The 22262-nt window shown below is 43.3% G+C and overlaps 1 protein-coding gene across 5 annotated transcripts in view; it reads right to left on the bottom strand.

Annotated features, from left to right (window-relative positions):
* Positions 1–22262, bottom strand: part of LOC119393253 (protein turtle) — a 62199-nt gene that overhangs the window by 20442 nt on the left and 19495 nt on the right. For 2 of the 5 annotated variants that reach the window (XM_037660178.2, XM_037660179.2), the window contains exons 9-14: positions 21531–21684; positions 16575–16686; positions 15082–15260; positions 10912–10992; positions 5165–5407; positions 850–951 (exon numbers count right to left, since the gene is read on the bottom strand). In XM_037660178.2, the coding sequence (XP_037516106.1) occupies positions 850–951; positions 5165–5407; positions 10912–10992; positions 15082–15260; positions 16575–16686; positions 21531–21684 (871 nt within the window). The remainder of the gene's footprint in view (positions 1–849; positions 952–5164; positions 5408–10911; positions 10993–15081; positions 15261–16574; positions 16687–21530; positions 21685–22262) is intronic. The other 3 variants (XM_037660181.2, XM_037660182.2, XM_049416168.1) reach the window with 2 other exon arrangements.

Genomic DNA, 22262 nt, shown 5'->3' with positions numbered 1-22262 from the left:
AGTCAAACAATGTTATCACTGATGAGATGGTGGCACCATCCAGTGAAACGGAAATTACGAGCATGTTTCCAATGGCCACTCAGAACTGCATTGTGATTGAGTCACCACACATAATCTCTGGATCATGTTGGCGCAAAAGCTTGGCATAATAAAAGGGCACAGCAATGGGAGCACTATAGAGCATGGGTGCAGCATATAGCTTTGATTTCAGCAGAAATGACAAAAACAAATGAACAACCATGATAGTATGGCAACAAAAGCACTTCATATTTAATTCATACTATTTAAAAGCATTTTCTTGAAAAATATATAGTCTGGAGACACCTTTTTATTCTATAAACATTCCACACATTTTATAAATGTTGTGGCAGGACTGCCTCTTCACAAGGGAGCAGAACAGAGTTCTATTGTGACCGTTCCACCAGCATGCGGAGCAACAATTGCTTTTGAAATAATCAACGTACCAATCATGGTATTTTGGCTAGCTAAATTTTGTGCCCATGATTACACCTGTGTGTGAGTACTTGTGTCAGCTCTTTTGTTACCTGAAGAATACCGCTAAGGTCGTCACATCTCGCACATGATTGCAAGGTCGGGTTGGCATTTTGCTCTTCTTCATAAAATGCTGATGCAGAGAACATGTGATCATGCAGTTACGAAGGATCACATGCTCGATCCAAAATTAAATGCAATGAACTACATTTTTTGTGGCACTCTGCACATCTTCGTGGCTCTTAGCTGCACACATAGCCAGAACAGTCTTGCTTCTTTACAGTGCACCTTTGCTTATCACACACGAATCACTCTACCAATGACAAGACAGCATCATACAATAGGTGAGAAGCTTACCTGCCAGGGTAAGTAGTATTTCAGGGCTCGACTCAAAGGCAGAGGTAATGGAAAAAGCTGAGACGCGTATGTAGAACTTGGTCCCCTCAGGCAAGTCAGTGACTGCATTACAAGAAAATTAATTTTACATTTCACCCCTACTCTCGCATGGTCCAGTAATGCACAGGCAAGAGATTCACCAGGTCTCACCCACAAGTCACACATCAAGCACAATGTCCTTCGACGCATCAAACTTCACTTCAACACAGTATCTATCAAGGATGACAAAACTCCAGCCTTCGTGTAATAAGAAAAACAATGCCTTAAGTCACAACTCCTTCAAATATTTTAGAAACATGCATAATCATCCATTTATTTATTTTATTTTTTTATTTATTTTCAATACTGTGAGCCCTTTCGGGCTGTTACAGGGTGGGAAAGTTTACAACACTGGAGCTATATATATGCGAACAGCATAGAAAATATACAAACAGCATAGTACAAACAGCGCAATGCGAACTGAAAAACAAATGTATAAACAGCGCATAAGAAAATACAAAACAGCAGCATAGAGATGATGTTGTGCAAATAAACATAACAATAAGAATCTCAAAATTAGACACCGAGTGACTGAAGCTTTTCTTCGAAACTCGCGAGCGAATTCACACCTTCAAACATTTCACGGCTTAGTTTATTTCATTCTTCAATTGTTTTGACAAGCAGAGAATGCTTGTAAACATCAACTCTAGACACAATAGGTCTAACAACGTACGGTTGGGAGGACTGGGGTGAGACTCTGCCTGGAGGCCGCAGGTAGAGCCCGGGATCGATGTTTAGCATACCATTATACAGTTGATAAAAAAATTTTAGCCTGGCTATTTTCCTGCGTGAGGCTAAACTTGGAAGGTTTGCCTTATCGATCAACGCAGTGATAGATTCAGTCCTTTTTTACTTCGAAAAAATAAAGCGTGCAGCAAGACGCTGCACTCGCTCGATCTGCTTTATTAGAGTTAAACGGTAGGGATCCCACATAATACCCGTGTACTCCAGGGTGGGTCGAACAACTGTAGTGTAAGCCTTGAGCTTTATATCAGGATGTGCTTGCTTCAATTTACGTCGTAACATTCCCAGCTTTCGCTGAGCCGATCCACAAATGTTGGCAACATGCTCACTCCAACTTAAGCTGTGCGTGACAATAACACCTAAATACTTCAGCTTCGTTGCTCGCCGAATGTCGGTATTTCCAATTTTGTAAGTAAATTGCAAAGGTGATTGCTTTGTTATGACACTCATGCACAGTGATTTATCGAAGTTAATTTCCATGTCATACGCTACACACCAATCGTAAATTTTGTTTAACAATTCATTTCATAAAGATTTCATGAGCACTCTTTACTTGACAAAATAACAGTCGTCTGCAAAGAGGCAAACTTCAATCTGTGGATCCACATTAGCTGCAATATCATTGATGTAAAGCAAAAATAACAGAGGTCCTATCACAGAACCTTGGGGCACTCCAGAGGTCACGGGCAAGGAAGCTGAGTATTCATCGGCTACATCCACAAACTGCCGCCTGTTACATAAGTACGCCTCTATCCATTTTACGATCATGGGACAGACCGTATGTTTTCAGTTTTTGTATTAGTTTCACATGGCAGACTTTATCAAACGCCTAAGAGAAATCTAAGGTAATGACGTCAACTTGCTCTTTCTGGTTTATAGCATTTGTGAAATATTGTATTGCCTCAAAGAGTTGCGTAACAGTTGATAAGCGCTTGCGAAAACCATGTTGCTTGGGATAGAATAAATTGTCTTCTGCGTACTGGACCAAATATTTGCTAATGACATGTTCAAGGAGTTTACATGTGGTGCATGTTATAGAGATAGGACGGTAATTTTTTACTTTTAGCTTGTCTCCAGCTTTGAAGATTGGAACCACGTGGGCTATCAACCAGTCATCCGGTAAGGCGCCCGTTTCAAGAGATGCTGTAAATATTTCAACTAAAAAATTAAAGATCCGTTCACAGTAGAGATGCGCTTTAGAAACGCATTCGGTATTTTATCGGGACCAGAACTTTTCTTCACATCCAGATTAAGCAGGTGCGCTACAATTCCTTCTTCAGAAATGATCAGATCACTAGTACGTTCCTTGCTTACCTCAGGGTCTTCAACATAACATTCATTCTTGGTGGAAAACAGTGACAAAGTAGTTGTTAAATACCTCAGCCTTTATTCCTGGTTCACTACAAATTGTTTCATTGATTATTACACTATCTATCGTTGATTTCGAAGAAGACAAATACCTCCAAAATTTTTTGGGGTTATGAACCATGTAATCAGCCAGCATAATGGCATCGCGCATCTTTCAACTCTTTCCGTATTTGCGCACTAAGCCCTGCAATCGTTACAGCTATCTGAGGAACCTTTTTGAGTGCACGTCGCAGTCGGCGCTTTAAATTAATAATATTGAGGGTTACCCACGGGTTATGCTTTTCTACTCGTTTTACTTTTCTGGGAACGAATCGAGATGAACAGTTGGATACAAGAGACTTAAAGTACTGCCACGGTATGTTCACGTCCTTATCCCGTGAAAGCTTGTCGAAACCTAGTTCCAGGGCATCCAAAATCGACGTATCATCAGCTCATTGAAAATCGTACACAGAGGCTGTTCGAGCTTTGGTTAGTTTTTCATTCGTCACACTGAGGACATCTACTACTGATTTATGGTCTGATATCCCATCTTCAACAGTGACATCAACGCTAAAAGTTTTATCAGACAAGAATATTAAGTCTAAAGTTGACTGGCAATGTTCCTGTATTCACGTTGGACTTTCCACTACTTGTACAAGGTTGTAGTTTACCATTAATTCTAGCATTAGTTCAGTGTGCGAGCGATTAACGGAACCTGGAATTCTATTTTTCCAATCGACACGCAGTAAATTAAAATCACCCATAAGTATTATTCTGCTCCTTATATTTGTATTTGCACTTAAATAGGCATCAATTTTCTCAAAAAAGTCTAATGAACTTGTTGGTGCTCTGTATACAACACCTATGAGTATTGTAGCCTCGCTAAGAAATAACCTATACCAAATACTTTCATGTTCATCGATGTCCGGTAGCAATTCATACTTAATCTTTCTTTTTTTTTTTATCAATAAGGCAACACCACCGCCTCTACTGGTCCTGTCCTTGCGAATAACGTTGTAGCGAATGGGGAATACTTCCTCGCTGTTAATATCAGCGTGCAACCAAGTTTCCGATATTCCTATTAAATGAGGGTCATGTAGCAAAGACATACTTTCTAGTTGTTCATGCTTGTTAACAATGCTTCTGGCGTTAACATTTATAAGTGTTATATCCTGTGGCTTTTTGTGTCATGCACTGTCGCAAGACAGCAAAGCGGAATCTTTAGGTAATCGTACACGTGCCTGGGCGTGCAGACCCCATGTGTAGGCCGTTCCATCGATAAAAAGTCTGTCGTTAACAAGCTTGACTTTTGCGCCAGCCTGTTTATCTGATTGCGCAGAGTGCCACAGTTCTTTTCTTTTACATTGCGTTTCAGATGAGTAGTCATGTGAACTGCTTATGTCTGTTCCTTTCAGTTTTCTGCAGTTCTGAAAGATCGCTTCTTTTTCCTTGTAGTTATAAAGCTTCAAAATAAGCGGTCTATCTCGATCCCTCTTTTTTTGCCCCAGTCTGTGAATTCTTTCTACTGACGTTACGTTGACACCGAGGCGATCTAAGAAAATACCCTTCACTACTGAGCCTTCAATTGCTTCTTTTGTTTCATTGAAAAAGCCACTTCAGAACTGCACACTGTATCAAATTAAAAAAGACAGTGATGCCTTAAAATACAAAAATGTTGTTAACAATAGCATAACCAATTCCCTAGATATGCCAATTAAAAAGACATTATAACCTACATCAACTCATTAGGTCCTATGTCAGCTGCATTAGGTCCGAAATGCTACCTTTTTGTTATATGTAAGCGTATGGCCTGACAAGTCACTTATCCCAGTACTAATGACACCATTTCTGATAGCTCCAAGATGTCTTTTTATTTATTGTTTTGCTAAGGTAGCAAATATTCTTGTTCTGTGCTTATGCTCCTCTCGATGCCAACAGACTGGAGGCCTTGTTGAGCTGTACGGTGGCTTTTAGCATTATGTGGCACCATATATGGCATTATATGGCATTATATGGCAAAGAGGGCAGCATCTGCCTTGGGTTTCTCAATTGTTCAACTTCATTTGATATGAGGTTGACGTGCGGGGTCACCACAAAAACAGAATAAGGAGACAAAAAAAAAAAGAGGGGCAAGGCCCTGACTGACTGGTGTACTCGCTGCCAGACATGATGTTGGTGCTGCGTGCCCACGGCTTGTCTGGTGACCGGTACTCGACGCAGTAGAATGCGATAGGCACCGACGTGTTGACTGGTGGCAGCCACGTGACCAGCACCCCAGCAGGAGTCTCGCGTACCGTCACATTGCGCGGCGCAGACGGCTTGGGACCTGGCAATGGAGACGGTGTAGGAGGGGAGGAGGACGAGGAGGAAGAAGGAGGGAGCCAAGGGGCTGCGTGTCAGGCCGTGGGGCTCTGCCCCTGGACCCACTGGTCAGAGAGAGTGCACACGCTGTACAACGCAGTGCGCTACACCTAAGATGTGACGAGAGATGAAACTTTAACAGCTTCCCTATTACAGTGAGAACTCCCCAGACAATGTAGCAAACACTTGTTGCCTGTCCCGAATATGGCTGTGAATGACAGGCAGGCTGCCTAATGGCTAGTGCTAAATTTAACAGCAGGACACCAGCTGAACACGAAGGCTTCTTTTTAATCCACTATTGTAGAATTTACGACCAACGTGTAACATTTTCATCTTGTGTACCTCGTTTTCTTGTCTGTCTTTTAGTGATGCATGCCCTACGCACTGTCCGTTGCTGTCATTATGAGGGGGCAGTCACCTAATCAAGCTACTTATTGTAGTAGCATTTCGTGACTGCTCCTTTCTTTCATTGTTAAATGAAAGATAGATAAAGTATTGAACTGAATTGAAAACCTATTACTGGGCACTTGGGTTAACATAACGTCAATGGAATGACCCATCATAGAGCATTTCGGATTTTCTATAACCCAGGCCTATATTCAAGGCTTTAATGGATGCGTTATTCACTCCTCATGCATTTGTTCTTTTTTCCATTCCCTCTGAACAGAGTAGCAGGCTAGACAATCTCAGGCCAACCTCTCTGCAATTCCTTTAATAAATTCTACTCTCTTCTTTAATTGTGGAAGCACACGGAGTCACAGAATGCTGCCAATGAAATGGAAAAGATTGAAATTGGTTCAGCCTGATAAGAATGGGCTGGCACAAGACAATAGTGATCGAGGTGACTTTGTGAGGCACCTGTTCTGCAGCAAAAGAAAATTGGCGTCAAGTGATTACGTTGATGACTGTGACAGCACAGCCTATGCAAAGAGTGAAAGTTACCAAAAGTATTCACTAATTATGATCGCCCTAAACATTTTAGAAACATTGAGCAGGAATAACCTGTTTTCTAACATTGCTCATTCTCAAAAGACAAGGCGTGCAAACACGGGCACAAGAAAGGAGTCAAGACACCACTGTGGTGTCCTGACTTACCAACTAGCTCTTACCACCACTTACCAACTAGGTCATCTCTCTGTTATTCTAAGCTAATGTTGCTATCCTCCTTCTTTGAGGTTGTTTGACAAACCTATATAAGTCACTTGTTAACCCTGTATCATAATAAAGCTGATTTTCTTGTTAATTGCTGTAAATGTTGCTGACATCTGTTGTGCGCCTATTTCGTGATCTTGATTTAGGATCCTTACATATATTGTTCCATGGATCCCAGAAGGGGCTTGAGTATACATTATATACATTCCATATTGAAATAAGCTTGAAACTTGAAAAGCACGCACACACAGGCAAACATGAACTGATCTCACTCGATGGCTGCAAAGAAACAATGGCTGCAAACACCTCGGGCAGAGGTAACCAAATGCTTTGGGCAGCCTGTCACTTCCCCGCCTCTCAGAAAGTTCAGATTACGTAACCTCCAACACCTCAAGGCACCTGGGAACACAGTGCACATAAAGCCATAAGCCATCTTGGCTCGTCCAGACTTTGTATCCATTACAGATAGCCCCCATGGCGGGCTAGTTAGAGGTGGAGACCTTCGCTCACTTGCCACCAGTTTTCACTGAGGCCCCCCCACATTTCACAGCTGAATGACAAGATTAATTGAAATGCTACTACACAGGTTCACTATATGCCCTGAAAATAACGAATGTGTTCCCAGGAATAGTGCTCAGTTATTGACATATAACGCTCGGACTAGTATACGACAGCTAGTGCTTTTTGAGTCACCGGAGAATGCTTTGTTATCAATGGGGGACCAATTTCAGTCACAATGCATCTCAAGGGCGTTCGCTGCCATCATGTACCACAGGACATTGGCACGGCGTCTCCGGTGCTCAGAAGTTGCACAGAAAAACGCTGGCAGCTATGTGTTATGAGCATCACATTTAAATTGCTCAGCAATGTACACAGATAATGCACAGATAAACATGACACCGCTGACTGCTACGTAAGCTTGTTGTGTTCAATCTCTCCTTTGCATATTTGCTATTCAGCATGGCTTTTCATCTTTTCACTTTTTATGCAGGATGCGAAACAATTAGGCAAGACATTATTGAAATGACCATGGTGGAGTGTTATTATTATTATTATTATTATTATTATTATTATTATTATTATTATTATTATTATTATTATTATTATTATTATTATTATTATTATTATTCAGTGAACTCTGGGGCAGCGACTAAGGGTTGTCATTTCCTATGAATGAAAGAAGGGCAACGGATCAAAGGACCCATTTCTTCTGTTAGGGACAACCATACGAAGACAACAAATAATGAAGCCAAGGAAAGCATAGGTGGCACCATTTGCCATTTTTAACTGAAGGGTAGTAATTATGAGGTAAATGGAAAATGAAAGTGGATAAAAAACAACTTGCCAATGATGGGGACCGAAGCCACAACATGGCATCATGTAGCACAGATCACAAAGCATTAGCCAATGCCATCCATAGCCGTGGTGGTGAACGTGGGATATGCTTTTTGCTGGATGGCATCGTGTAACGCATGAGCTGTGCTATATGACACCATATGGCAAGAAAAATGTGCCACATTTGCTGCCATGGCCACAAGTGGCACTGGGTAACACCACCAGAATTACACATGCCCAAGAAAGCGGACAAGGAAATGGTCACCGCTTTAGCTGATCAGTTCACAGTGCCTGGCATGCCTAATGCAGACGTTCCGGGTTTGGTCCCCACTGGCAGCAAGTTGTTTTTCATTAACTTTAATTCTTCTTGATCTCATCATTACAACACTACAATTAAACCATAAACAATGTCCCTTAGGCATTGTTTAGGCAACAAAATTAACCATAGCTGCTACTTTCCTAATAAGATTATTTTTTAAAAAAGTAAATATATAAATACATAGTAGGCTACGACATTTAAGAGCATTTCTCTCTCTTCTTCTTTTTTTTTTTTCAGCCATACAAGCACCTTTCGTAGGTGATAAGTGATGATGCACTTCCCTGAAGTTTTCTACTGTTACACACTGACGTCATGTTGATAAGTCTATCAACTGTGTGTGCGGACTGATACCAAGAGAGCGCCCCGAGTTTGAAGTGAACATTCAGGACCAGTACGATTGCAGTAACCAGTCGTACGCAACCTCTCGCCATCCTTGTTAGATTTTCTTTCCTGCTGAGCAACAAGGAGTTAACTAGCGGAATGTTGCGCATTGATGAAGTCCAGTAAGCCTGATAGATGGCCATGGATATCACATTGCGTGAGGTGGTGGTGGACCAGCACTGGTTTCTCATGCATCCAGCAGCAGGCACACTGAGCAGCATGGTTGAGGGGGAAAGGGCCAGAGGGAGCAAGAGAGAACAGACAGAAAGGCACACACACACAGAGATCCACGAAGGAGCTAGCCCCGGCACCATCCCAACAACGGGCACAAGAATGGAGGAGGAGATGGGCAGTCTGCAACACAAGAAACCAAAAGAGGACACACAAGCAAGCTTCGTAAAGAACTCAACAACAGAAAGGCCGCAGCATGCACGCAAAGAAAATTTAAAATAAATAAATATACAAATAAGAAGACGCAATCTGACGCAGGAGAAGAAAGAAACAATAACAAAGGGGAACAAGAAGAAGGTGGCATTCATGTAGCAGCAGAATGAAATACATACAAAGTCCAGAAGCCCATGCTAAATGAAAAAGAAAAACAGAAACAGACAGAAAAACGTAATGACGACCGTGACACCAAGGCTTGGATAACACATTATAATGTTTGCCTGTGAGGCAAGGACAACACGAAAAGCATGTGCACAGTACAAGCAAGTGATTGGGCAGTAAAGGAGGAAGTGCGGTTCGTTACTCATTGGCTTATTTTAATCATTATAGAACCACTGTAGCTAAGAGTAGTCATCTTGAGATTTTGAGAAGTACGTACAAGCGACAATGAGATAAGATTTCCTTTTACTGTCCTTATGCTCAGCGGAAAAAACAAAGTGGAATGGCCTATACACTGCTGTAACACGTTTTCTCTGGCCAGGATTATTCAAGCGTCTAATTGATCATACGTATGGTGGACAGCAGATGGAAGCTTTAATTAATGAACAGTGTACAAGAACCTGAAGCCTTTTGTTGGAACACTGGTTGCAAGCTGAGGCTTTCTTCGTTCACAATGTTGATCAATTGTGGTGAAATGTTGACAGTAGAGCTTAAGGAGAGACCCTGCTTTAGATACATATTTCTTTATTTTTGAGCAGATTTTTATGAAACTTTTGCAGATTATGTATTTTTAAGTCCTGATTTCAAATATGCAATTATTTTTATTGTACAATTTGCTGTTTTTAAAATATCAGACATCTCATGTATGTTGTTAGGAGCAAGACTTATTTATAAGTTTTGAGAGTTATAGTGCAAATCAGCAAATCACAATAGCCTGGAATGAATACTGTATGCAGTGAAACAAGAATGAATGTTCTAAGCCCATTTGAACAAAAGCTATGGTATGTTAAACATTCCCAGCTTGATCCCAGTTTGAACCAGCTTGACATCGCTCGCTTGCAAATGTTCAATGTACAATAACTTTTGTTCAAATCGGTTTATAAATCCATTCTTGTTTTGCTGCATACAGTATTCATTCCAGGTTATTGTGATATACTGATTTGCTTTCTAACTCACAGTTAAGAAATAAATCTTGCTCCTAACAATACAAAAACTATTTAGTAGCTTCAAAATTACACATTGTATTAGAGCAATAATTGCATGTTTGAAATCAGCACATGAATATACATAAGCTGTGAAAGTTTCATAACGATATGCTCAAAAACAAAAAAACGTATTTCTGAAGCACAATCTCCCTTTAATCTCAAAATGCCTGCTCATAGCCACAGTGAATTCACAGTCAACACTACTGTCACGTCCACTGCACAGCAAAGTACTTTCCCGGTGATCTTTGGTTGCTCACGTCCTGTATCAGCTGACTTCGTCCCATGCCTCAGGACCCCCAGTGTCACGATTACACCAACCCTCTCCTACTGCTAGGTTTATTTCCCTCCAAATGAAAATAGGTTGCTGGCTACCTCTTCTATGCACCACGTGGCATGCCAAAATTTACCTATTCCTTGTTAATCTCAAGTGGAATCCCAGCCACCTACTTTTGATCCGTAATCGAAAGTTCCAGTTTCTTGTATCTGAGTATCACACCTTATACTCATTCCACTGCTTCTTGTAGAGTCCCTAGCTTCCTGTCAAGTTTTTTCGTTATCCTCAAAGTACTTTTCTTTTTTTAAGTTTGCATTTATTTGAATACCTTAAAGAACCTAAAAAAGGGGATTACTAGAGAATCACTGAGTGAATGCATATAAGAACATATAATCAAAAAAAAGTTTGTGGGGTTGGCTGCACATTACAGCCTTTCTCGGCAATACCTAGTAGCCTGCCAGGTACAAGCAATTTCTTACCTGTCGGGGTCCTGTTCACGGTGGGGATGTAGGTTGAACCATACGCATCTGTCGGGTAGGCGCCTTCAATGTAGTTCCACTCTGCACACGCACAAACCATCAACACAAATACAGTCGAAGCCAGAGTGCCAAAATATAATATAAGGCAGTAATGTCCACTTTTTTTCCCTGAGATTTCAGCGCGTAAGGCATGCCATTTAGTGTCGAAGTTCATCTAAGTTCTCAAGCACAGACAGTGAGTTTGTTAAACACTGTTACTTAACAGGCTAACATAGCAAATACAAATAGATGAAACGCACTACAAAGAAAGCCATCCGTCATGTAGCTGGGGAAAACCACAGAGTACTCATTGCCCCACTATTTACACATTTTTGCATTATTCCCCTTTGCAGCTTCCACATATGTAATTCAGCGCTCAGACAGAAACGAAGCCTTAGATTTTTCTGTCGGAACACAGCGTACAATAGGACTTGGGATAAAAACTAGGCTTGTGTAAATAGTAAATTTTACGTTCAAAGTTAATTGTAGTGATCTTGTCAAATAATTTCGAAGTGAATTCGAATAGTGTATATCATATTGTAAAGAAAAATGAGCATATTTGTCATGACCCAACTTCCCCGCACAATATTTTTTAAAGTTGACAGAAGGCATGTGCAAATGTCATTATTTTTGGTTCAAAGGGAAGTGGAAGAAATTTTGAATAGTAGAAGGATTTGACTTTCTGTAGAATGCAAGTGATAACCTGTAAAATACATTGTCTTAAAATTTATTATATACTTAGAGCATATAAGACGGTATAACAAGCTTTTAAACGTAAAAAAATGATGAATCGATGTGAGGGTAATATGTTACTTTAAAGGGCCCTGGCAACACTTTTCCAGCATGGTCTGAAAACGCTGCCGATCAGTAGTCGAGGCTCCCGAGAACACGCGAGCCAAACATTATAGCGCAGCACGCGGTCTGGAATTTACCATAAATCCTCAGTCAGCTAAAAATCGCTTCCCTATCTCTCGACAAATGATGCTATTTACTCAAAATCACTGCGTCATTGACTCAAGTTCCACGCCATTGGCTGACTTGAGCATAGCGGGCTCGGTAGTTACTGTGGCCGCCGCCGGAGGCCGCCACGTGTCTGTGCGATCGCACTGAAAATAAATTGCATGTTCGAAGAAAAAAAAGTTCCCAAGGTCACGAGGCACGCGTGATGTACCTTCTTCCGTGTGCCATCCCTCCCTGCTTAGCTTCCAGCGCTTTCGTCGGGATGAGAGAACAGAAAAAGCAATTACAGTGTGCAAGAAATCTTTGTAACTCCACTCGTACTGGACAGATTTTTAAAAAATTTGCGGTGGTCAATTAGTGAAGCAATAAGCCCCTTTAGTGAAGCCATTCCATGGCTACTAGGAAAAGTGTTGCAGGGCCTCCTAACCTTGAAGTGTGGTGGCTTCGCGGCAGTGTGGATTTCCCCTGAATAGGTGTGTTCACGGCATAGCACCCCTGCACTGCAGCGAAACCACCTTTACAGGGGGCTACATTCGTTCATTTCGAATGTACTTCGAAATTTCTAATAATTTAAATTCGTGTTGAAGCGAATTTGAATACTGTAATATTCGTTCAAATATTTGAAGTGCTCGAATATTCGCACAAGCCTAATAATAACACATTAATAACCACCACAAAATGCCAGAACGTTGGTTGTACATACACACATTTAAAGGGATACTGAACAAAATTTTCACCGCCGAGATAAATGGCCCAATTGAAAGATTGGGTGCTGAAATTTGTTGAAACAACCTTCATTTCAGCCAGAGACTAGCAGAAAATAATAAATTTAATGCATTTTTCGCAAATTGGCGCGTCTAGCGGCCGCGCCGCGAACTAGAGAGGAAGTGACGCGAAACTCGGCGGATACTGACTCGTCAACCGTGCTCGCTGCAAAATCGCTTACCAATCGACATCGCAAGCCGCCACCCGCTGCCGCGCGTCTCTCTCAAAACGTGTTCTCACGGTCGGGAAGGTGTTCTTGAGAGGAGAGGTGGAGAAAGGGAAGTGGCAGGGCAGGAGAGAGCGTGCCGGTTGCCCCCCTCTTGCTGGAGCATTTGACGTCACGGCCGTCGACAAGCGCAGTGGTGTGCAGCCGCCGCGCTATCACAATCCACTAAAAATACGGCCAACTGCTCGATATTACGTGAAATAAGCGCTGTTTATAGGAACAGTCGTGTCGTCAAGAGTCGAATGCAAGTGTTTTCGTAGCTTTTTCAAATTTTTGTTCAGTATCCCTTTAATTATGAGCAAATGCTCTGCCACAGGCTTTCAAAACTTTTAAACCGCCTGCTCTAAGATAAGATAGATACCAATTTTTTTTTATGTGAAAAAAAAAATAAAATAAACTTGAACTGACTTGAAATCAGTTCTGTGGAAGCCCACAAGGTTGAGCAAGGCTCATGAAAGGGAAAAGACTAACGCAATTGAGGTATTAAATTTAATCTTCAGCAAGATTCTGGAGGTTCACTTCTAGCACTTGACCATACATGCAAATGAAGCGTCAAACCTTGTGCCCAAGTAAGATGTACCATCTGAAATAAGCTCTTGGGCTAAACCGTAGTGGTCATTATTGTCTAAATGTTGGGAAGCCTGCTTGTACTTAATTAGCAGTCGTGTAACCCTAAATTTGTTCATGGAAGAAAGAGGGCGAGTAGACTCCATCACACAATCTATGTTTGATACTAAGCCCTCATGAGCACTGAATCAGAGGTACCCTTATGAAGCCCCACTGCAAATTTTGGCTACATGCTAGATGTCCTAGGGAGCATTCTACAACAAGAATTTTCATCAGCTGATTCATTATTAGAGAAAATAGGAGAAATTGAGAAGTCACATCGCTATAACGTCGGGAGGTGATCTTCACTGGCAATGTAGGTACTATCTCCAGCCTCGACTACAGTCCGCGAGCATCGTTTTCACTCTTCCTTCTCTGTAGTGGAAGTGAGGGACCACACATTCATGTCATAAGTACTTCCTTTGTTTGCTCCCCCTCCTGCTCCGCACCCTGATCATGCACCATGTCCAGGCAACACTGGCCTGCTTAAATCCAATCCAATCCTGCTTAGCAGCCCGATATGTAACTGCCTGTGCCTGAAATTTGCTGTCAGAATTTGATTTGTTTTCCTTTTATGCATAATGATCGCACCTCGAACATGGCACACGACACCCATGACGATTTTCAGGTTCCCACAAGTGAAAGCACGGCCTTCGAGATCTGTATTTGCAATTTGCAGATGGTACCTCTGTCTTATCTTATACCAGGGTCACACAGTGCACTGATGACGTTAGCCCACTTGATCAGGATCAAAATTTTCAAGTGATTGGCTCCCCACTGCAGCTTGCAAAGGGGCCAATCACGGTCAAGAAATGCTATCAGGTTTAGGCTCGATCACGATCAAAAGTGACCGTGTGACACCGCTATTAGATTATTGCACATGTAGAGACCAAGTAAGGCCTCCAAGATCTGGATCTGCTGCCCAGAGCTGTTGTGTTGGCTTATCACTGGATTTGCTTTCATGCCATGCTTCCCAAGGTCTGATCGTGTTGTCTTTATGTTTCTTGTGTTTGCGAGCCGTCATAATGTGCCATGCCACGAACAAGAGCAAGAATTCTGAGAAAGTCCACATGCACGTACACATCGTTTTCTTCTGACGGGAGAACTTTGCTGCCTCCATATCGAATTTTGGTGCCTTTAGAGGAAGGCACCCCCCTCCCTCCACTTTGCTGGTAATTTTGACTTTCTGGGGGAAGGGGGGGGGGGGGGCTTGATCAGAATCTTACAGCAATCCGTGCCCAAAAATCAAGAAACACTCAAATTGCATGATAGCAGTAAGCGGAGTCGTCAGTCATTGAAGGTAAGTTCACAGGAGTCGAGTCTGTACACTATTTATCCATTACTTGAGCAGCATAGTGTACTGAAAGGTTCTTGTGTACATTTGAAAATTCAAAATAGCATTTGTGTCACATATGTGCAATCTGATTCAGTAATACTTTTGCTATAAAATCAGTCACAACATGCGAGAAAATACAATAGGTGTGCCTTGCATCAAGTGGTAATAGTGATAATGTAGTAAAGAAATGGTCACTGGCAAAGAGATGCGTGATAATATGGCCACAGCAAGAACTCACTGGTAGTGTTTGCGCGCACAATGTCGCTGTATAGTCCATCTCCAAAGGCATTGCGTGAGAGCACCTGGAACTCATACTGGGACTCAGGTTGCAGATTGTGAATGGTCAGAGTGATGGCGTTGTCCGGATACACCCGGATAGTGCGCCACTCGGCATCGCCTTGCCCCACCAGCCGGTACCTGCGCAATCGGCACACAACATTAATTAGAGATAACAGATGATGATGATCACATAGATGATTAATAATAAAGAATTTATTTGCACTGTGGTGGATGTTTCAACAACATGGTAACCACTAGCCACTAGCCATTAAGGGACAAGAAGAGAACAGAGTGGGTCAGGGAAGAAACAGGTGTTAATGACATCTTAGTTTAAATCAAGAAGAAATCGACATGGGCAAGGCATGTAGTGCGAGGGCAAGACAACCGCTGGTCATTAAGAGTAACAGACTAGATTACAGGAGAAGGCAAGCGTGCGATGAGGAGACAGAAAGTTAAGTGGGCAGATGAGATTAAGAAGTTTGCTGCGGCCACAACAAGCACAGGACCAGGTTGACTGGCCAAACATGGGAGAGGCCTTTGCCCTACAGTGGGCATGGTCAGGCTGATGATGATAACCACTAGCTGCAAAGGACTTCATGAGTTTGTCACATACCATATGTTGGCACTGCACGCACAAACATCGTGGCTGATCAGAACATCTGGATATCCCCTCTGGATCCACACATGCTCATATGTGAACCTTTTCCTTACTGTGTCCGAGGATATCAATCAGTCTGATCAACAGTTTTTCAGCATGCTGTTAAACATTGTTCTCAAGTCTTCCATAAGCAATGCCACACATCAAATGCAATGAAGACTTAACTGTAGCTCTTAGTTGCATCTGGCAATTTTCAAGTCATTGGGGGAATCTCAAAAAGCGAAACTTCAACAGGAGGTATCGTTGAAACCGGTGTACAGTGCTCTTAGCACTTTTGCCAACCAAGCAACAAAATATTTTCAGTTTGGTTGACTTCACTACAAAATTAAAGAAAAAAATTGTAACGCTTAAAGTAACAGAGAGCTGAGCTAGTTGGTAAGTATTCATGTTAAAGAGATAAGGCATGCAAACACGGACACAAGAGAGAAGTCAAGACACCACCAACGCCGAGTTTGTGGCGTCTTGACTTCTCTCGTGTCCCTGATTGCACACCCTGTCTCTTTAAGAAAAAAAATAACAGCGACAGTAGAGACACAGGAGCTTCTGTCGTGTTGTCTAATTTCCCACTCTGACATATACTATGCTTTAACGATTCACAAGCAGCAATTCACAATTGATTCACAAGTTCCTGTTTGTGCTCAAGTTCGTTTGTGCACGATCATGCAACCAGTTGTCTTATTCAAACATGCAAAACAGGGCTCCATTGCAGAAGCCACTAGTACTTTTGCCATCCCCAACTCCACCATATGTTAAAATACAGACCAAAAATCAGCGATAATGAAAGAAGCACCAACCAGAGAACGTAGGTCTGTGGGTGGCCTCCATCGTAACCTGGAAGCCACGAGACAGTTGCCGCAAAGGCGCTAGTGTTCACCGACACATTGGTGGGCGCGTGTGGTGTCGTGCCTGCAAGGTAGTCGACACTCATTCACTGTCAAGGCACAACAGTGAACTTCATATACACACAACTACAGTTTTCTAAGTGGAACTTCATAAAGACATACTGGAAGTGGTAAAATATCAAAGCCAAACGTTAGGCCCTCACAGAATGTGCTTTTTCTTTTGAAAAAACTATAACTGCCACATGAGCTATTAAAGACTTTTCTCGTCATAACTGCAGCATGACATACATTATATAGAGTGCACTAGTACAATGGTTTTAAGACTCCGACTAAGTTCTGTTCAAACTACTGCAAGCAAGTCACATTTTATGCTAATACCATTTGTTAGTCCCACACTATGAGGAAATTTTTTTGAATGTATGTTTTTATTCTGCACAATATTCACCCTTGAAGTTGCTGCGTTTTGTTGGTCACATGTACGCCTAATTATGTACTTCTTAAAACTGTGTTTAGTATCTTTTTCTATGCAACTTTCTTTTATTTGTTGCTAAATATGTATATTATTCTGTATTATTCACTCCTGCTTAGGCCAAGCATCGACTTGGAGTATTTTGAAATAAATAAATAAAAATAAAGAAAGAAAGAAATCTGAATTCTTGCCTGGCCTACAACATAGCCTCTAAACATAGCCTAATTAAAGGTTCCAGTCTGTAGTAGCTTTTGAAGCATACACAGTTATCATTTAAATGAGAAGGGTTATGCATTAACAAGTAGAAAAATGAGCATTTGCATTGAGCCCGTGCCTTGGAATCTTTGTTCCTGTGTGTACATTTAGGGTGAACAGAGGTGTACATATGATATAGTAAATTTAGTAAACTGTCAAATAGTAGTCTCTAATATTAGCATAGTGTTAGCAAAAGACATTTTACTAGAGCTGTGCGAATAGCAAAATTTTGGGTGCGAAGCGAATTCAAATGTTAAAGTATGAGTGCTAATCAAATGGAATATTGTTCTACAGTCAAACCTCGTTAATACGTACCCGCTTTAAACGTACTAACGGTTAAAACGTAGCTGCGACGAATCCCCGACCGAGTCCCATAGAGCCCAATGCATTCGCTGATCGCTTAAGCCGTAGTGGTTCGCCCTGTGCCTACCGGTTAGTGCGTACCCTGCGTACCGCGATAACTTTTTGTGCCATAAAATTTTACTGTGCTGCTCAACTTCCTGACGCCAGAATGTGCCACCAAAGGTCTTCCGCCTTTTTGAGAAGTGCGCAGGTCAGTCAATCCCCGATTCCGACTTCCGCGCGATTGCGGCGACGCCTTTGCGGGTAAGCATCGGGAAAGAACGAAGGCGAGGTGGCGGCCACCGACGAACACGCCGACATGACTTATCGCCGACAACCTTATCACAATAAGTATCTTCAGCTATCTGCTCGGGCACGCGTGCGGCGCAGCGCTACTTTTTAAGCCTACTGCACGCTTTTATTAGGCGACAACCTGAACGCGCTGGGCCGCCGATCGCTGCCGCTTCGTTGTGCGCGGCCGTCTTCAAGGCTGAAGTTGAATTAATGGCTTCAGCCATGTACCAACTAGCCCGACAGCAAACGCTACTAAGCCGTCATAAGGCGCGCACCGCTTTGTAGAACCGAAAGCAGATCGCTGTTGCGTAGTTAGCGTTGCGGGTCGCGGGCGCCGAGAAACCTCGCTGCATTGACGCTATCACACTAAACGCACGTGTACGATACTGCATGCGTAGTGCGGTTGTAACCATACTGCAAGCTTTTATTAGGCGACCACACAACGCGCCTCCGTCCGCTGCCAGGACCGCTAGAGCATCGCGGAGTGCGCATCGCTTGCATGAAGCTCGTCATCGCTGCGTTAACCGAACAAGCTACTCGCCGCATCTGTGCACGATCTGGAGCGAAGTGGGTACGAACAACATTCCCACGATAAATGCGCGCGTGCGGCACAGCAAGCGGCCCGGTAGTGACGGCGTGAGCCGAGGCGACGCGCTGCACGCAACTAGCCGGGAGACGATCGGCTCCCGGCTCCACGCGGCCGTACCGCGTTTCACTGGAACTGTGTCAGTTTTCGTTTAGTGGCAGATCGCGGTTAAACGCACGCACATATACCGCGGAAATCACACTGTCCCTTCTGTCGCTATGTCGGTCACTGCGTTGACCACGTATCAGGGACCCTGCAATAGTTTCGAAATGCTCTTCGGCGTCGCCACTACGCGTTATCGGGCGGTCGTGCGAGTGTGCCAGGATGTTTTCTCCACTTTGGAAAAAAGAAAGAAAAGGTTTTGCGGTGGGTACTTTAGGCAATATTTGCTGTGGCACTCTATTTATTTGGGCGATGGCGCACGCAGATGCAAATTTGTACTTGGTGTTTAATGCGTACTACCGTTTAGTGCGTAGTTATGCCGCGTTCCCGGCAGGTACGTATTAACGAGGTTTCACTGTAGTACTTCAAAGCAAAATTACAGACCCTAAGCGTATTCTTATGAGAAAGGAACATGAAAGCGTTTTGCTTTGGCTAGGCTGGTGAAGCGCTGCAGGGTTGCCGCGAAGTGGTGCTCCCTAGTTGTCTTATAAAGAATGAGGCAACGCAGAGGCCGAATTGTGTCTATTTACATGATTTGGTCCACCAATGTGGTGTCGACAACACTTCACATGTGAAAGGAAAAGACGCTATTTCCTCAACCTCTCCTCCTCCGTCAACTCTTGTGGAGGCCCAAATGATGTGGCAGACAAAGGCACGCTCCCTTCAAGTAGGGAGTTCTCATTTGTTGCATGGATTTCCCTCTCCTACCCCGCGGCTGCGAGTGGATTCTGCGGCGGTTGTTGGCATTGGCATCAGTTCCGGTGGGAGAGGTCACGTGTTTTCCGTGCACGGCTTTTGCGGACGCCAGACGAGTGCGCGCTTTTGCAAACCTGGCCAAGTAATGCTTTCGTATTAAAATGAAGGGCAAAACATGGCCAAACAGAAAGCAATTCCTTTTGCATGGTAACCCGTAGACCTGGCGGCAGCGCGCTGTCCGTTGCGTGAAAACAAAACTGTGCTGCTAGCTTTCGCATAGTAATGCTGGTGACGTAACGTGCAGTAGTGTCATGAACCTGGATAACTCATTATTTCGCCATTTCAGGGTGATACTAATGAATTTCATATTTCAGGCTGATTACGCGGCGCCAAGACATTATTCGGAAAGCACGTTTCGCAAAACAAGTTGATAGAGTACGAAACCCAAACCACGTTCGCGGCATTAGCAACAGCCGACCGCCAGTGGCAGATTTTCGGGTGTTCATTTTGTGCTCGTGAAATTTGCTCCCAGGGAAGTGAAAATGGTGACGCGCCTTTCTCATTATGAACACTCATATCAAAGGAAAGTTATTTCGCACACCGAGTGCAGCTACATCACGTCTATTTCATGTGCCTGAAACCTGTTATGTGAGTGGCACAAACTAAGGAGGTCCTCAGTTGCGCGTTATAGGGGTTACTTTGTAACAAGCAGATCCGCGCGTGCGAAACTGCCCTGTCTTTGGATCACACAGCGCACTAGAGGAGTGTAGTTACTCGCTACTAGTGCTACGCAGCAGCCCTAACAGTCAGAGCTGTGACCCCCTATCCCGCGGTTCGCGTAAGTTGCGACCGCGGCGGGTTTCAGGCCAGTGGTAACAGAGACGAGTTCTTTGCCTGACACAGTTTATTGTGTCAAAAGCGCCACCAACGCAACAAAATACAAGGTAAGAACGAAGCGGCGGAGAAGTTCCGCACGACAACGTGAAAACAACAGCAAAATGGGAAGCACACGAGATTTAGAGCGATAAGGTTCAACTCACCTCTCGTGGCTTCGCAGTCCGGCCCTGAGGCAGTAAGTTACCTCACAATAGACCGGGCGTTGCGCAGGGGGTGATGGCGTCTGGGTGGCTCCCGACTCGATCAAGCTGTGGTCGTCACCGCTGCTCGAGACGAAAGACAAGGCGGTCCCCAAGAAAGCCGCGCGCGTCTCTTGGGGTTGGAGAGGAGTCTCTCCAGAAAAGGGCAAGGAGGGAAAACGGGGCATCTCGACTTCGGCCAGGGAGCAGGGCGCGAAGGGCTGCGGGAGCGGCACGTGCCCTCTCCCACGCAACCCCCCTCGCCACTGCGCGTACAAACGTAGCGCGAAGCCGAGGTGCCGCCGCCTTGAAGACAATGGGTTGCATGTGCAACCCCACAGCGTTGACCGGGAAAAGTTTCTACAGGCCGAAATAGGGAAAATATCCGGACTTAGATTACAAGCTTGCAGACATTCTCAAACAGCTCTGTGTAGACAGAGGTCGTCAATGTAATGGCCCTTGATGCGGCACGTGATCGAGGTGTATCCAGAAGTGACCTTAACGACAGCAAAATTGGATAGGGAAAGGAACTGCCAACAGAATAAAGTTCACTTTCCATGAGGGTGCATTTTGCTTGCAACCCCCCTCCACCTTTATTTTTTTTCATGTGATCGTCAACATAGGAGCATGCTATAGCTTTAAAATATCATTTAGAAGTGCTGTGATTTGATTTTTAGCGAATGAAACCATGATATTTATTTTCCAGAAGTTCAAATACTTCGAAAAGTAAAATTTCAGTGGGAATCGAATAGCAAACACTATTCGAAAGATATTCTAAAGTACGGATATTCGCACACCTCTACATTGTACCATATCTTGCCTACTTCTTGAGTACTCATAAATAAATACTTGCCTAATTCAGCAAAAATGTCAGCTGAGAGGTGTAAAAACACTGAAAATGTTCAGTTCGAATGCAATTAAGACTGCATTTTAAAATAAGGATAGTTTACAAATAAACCACTCTGATTCTAACTAGAAAAAAACTCCAGGGAGTTGAATCCACAGTGATAGTATAAGGGATGACGTACTCTCAACCAGCAAAAGCGTGCTGGTGACCAAGGTGGCAACGTCGTTTTGCAGCACGCATTCGTATCGTCCGTGGTCTTCCTTCTGCAGGCTCCGAATGGTCAGCTTTCCCTTGCTCACGCTGTGGCGATTCTTTGGTAGCTTCTTGCCATCCGCCTGCATAATGCGTCAGCAAAACTGTCACTGCACTGTTCTTACAACTGTCTCCCATTTGTGTGTTCTTGCGCATCTTGCAAAGACGGTGCACATGATGGTCGTGCATAGATTTGTATATTCACGAGTAGAATGATTCATACTAGCTCCAGATTAATTGCAAAGGTTTACGATTAAGAGTGACAAAGGGTGTCAGCAGACATGAGCAGGAGTGAGTACTGGCTAATTGGAGTATGAATGAATGATAGTAAAGGTCGATTTGAGTGGATGCACGAACTCGTCGGACTGTAGGCGAGAGTCGGTGGACACAAGTATGTGTTTCAGTGTAAGAGAATGGGAGAATAAATAGGGCAAGAAAGAGAGCAAGATCATTATTTATAAGGCACACTAAAGGCAACCAGAAAGTCAAGCTGTAGTGAAAAATCAATGCTCTACGATGCCCAACGCAAAACCTTAAGCCAAAAGTGGAGCACTGATAACATAGGACAAGAGTGGCACCATTGCTGTATTGGAAAATGGTAGCAGCTCCTATTACACATGGTACCTCTGAATTGCTAGCATGACCTTGCAGACTGTCAACA

Source organism: Rhipicephalus sanguineus, chromosome 5 (genome assembly GCF_013339695.2).
Source record: "Rhipicephalus sanguineus isolate Rsan-2018 chromosome 5, BIME_Rsan_1.4, whole genome shotgun sequence".
NCBI lineage: Eukaryota > Metazoa > Arthropoda > Arachnida > Ixodida > Ixodidae > Rhipicephalus > Rhipicephalus sanguineus.
Note: the sequence above shows the minus strand (reverse complement) of the source record. Positions and strands in the feature narration are given on the sequence as shown.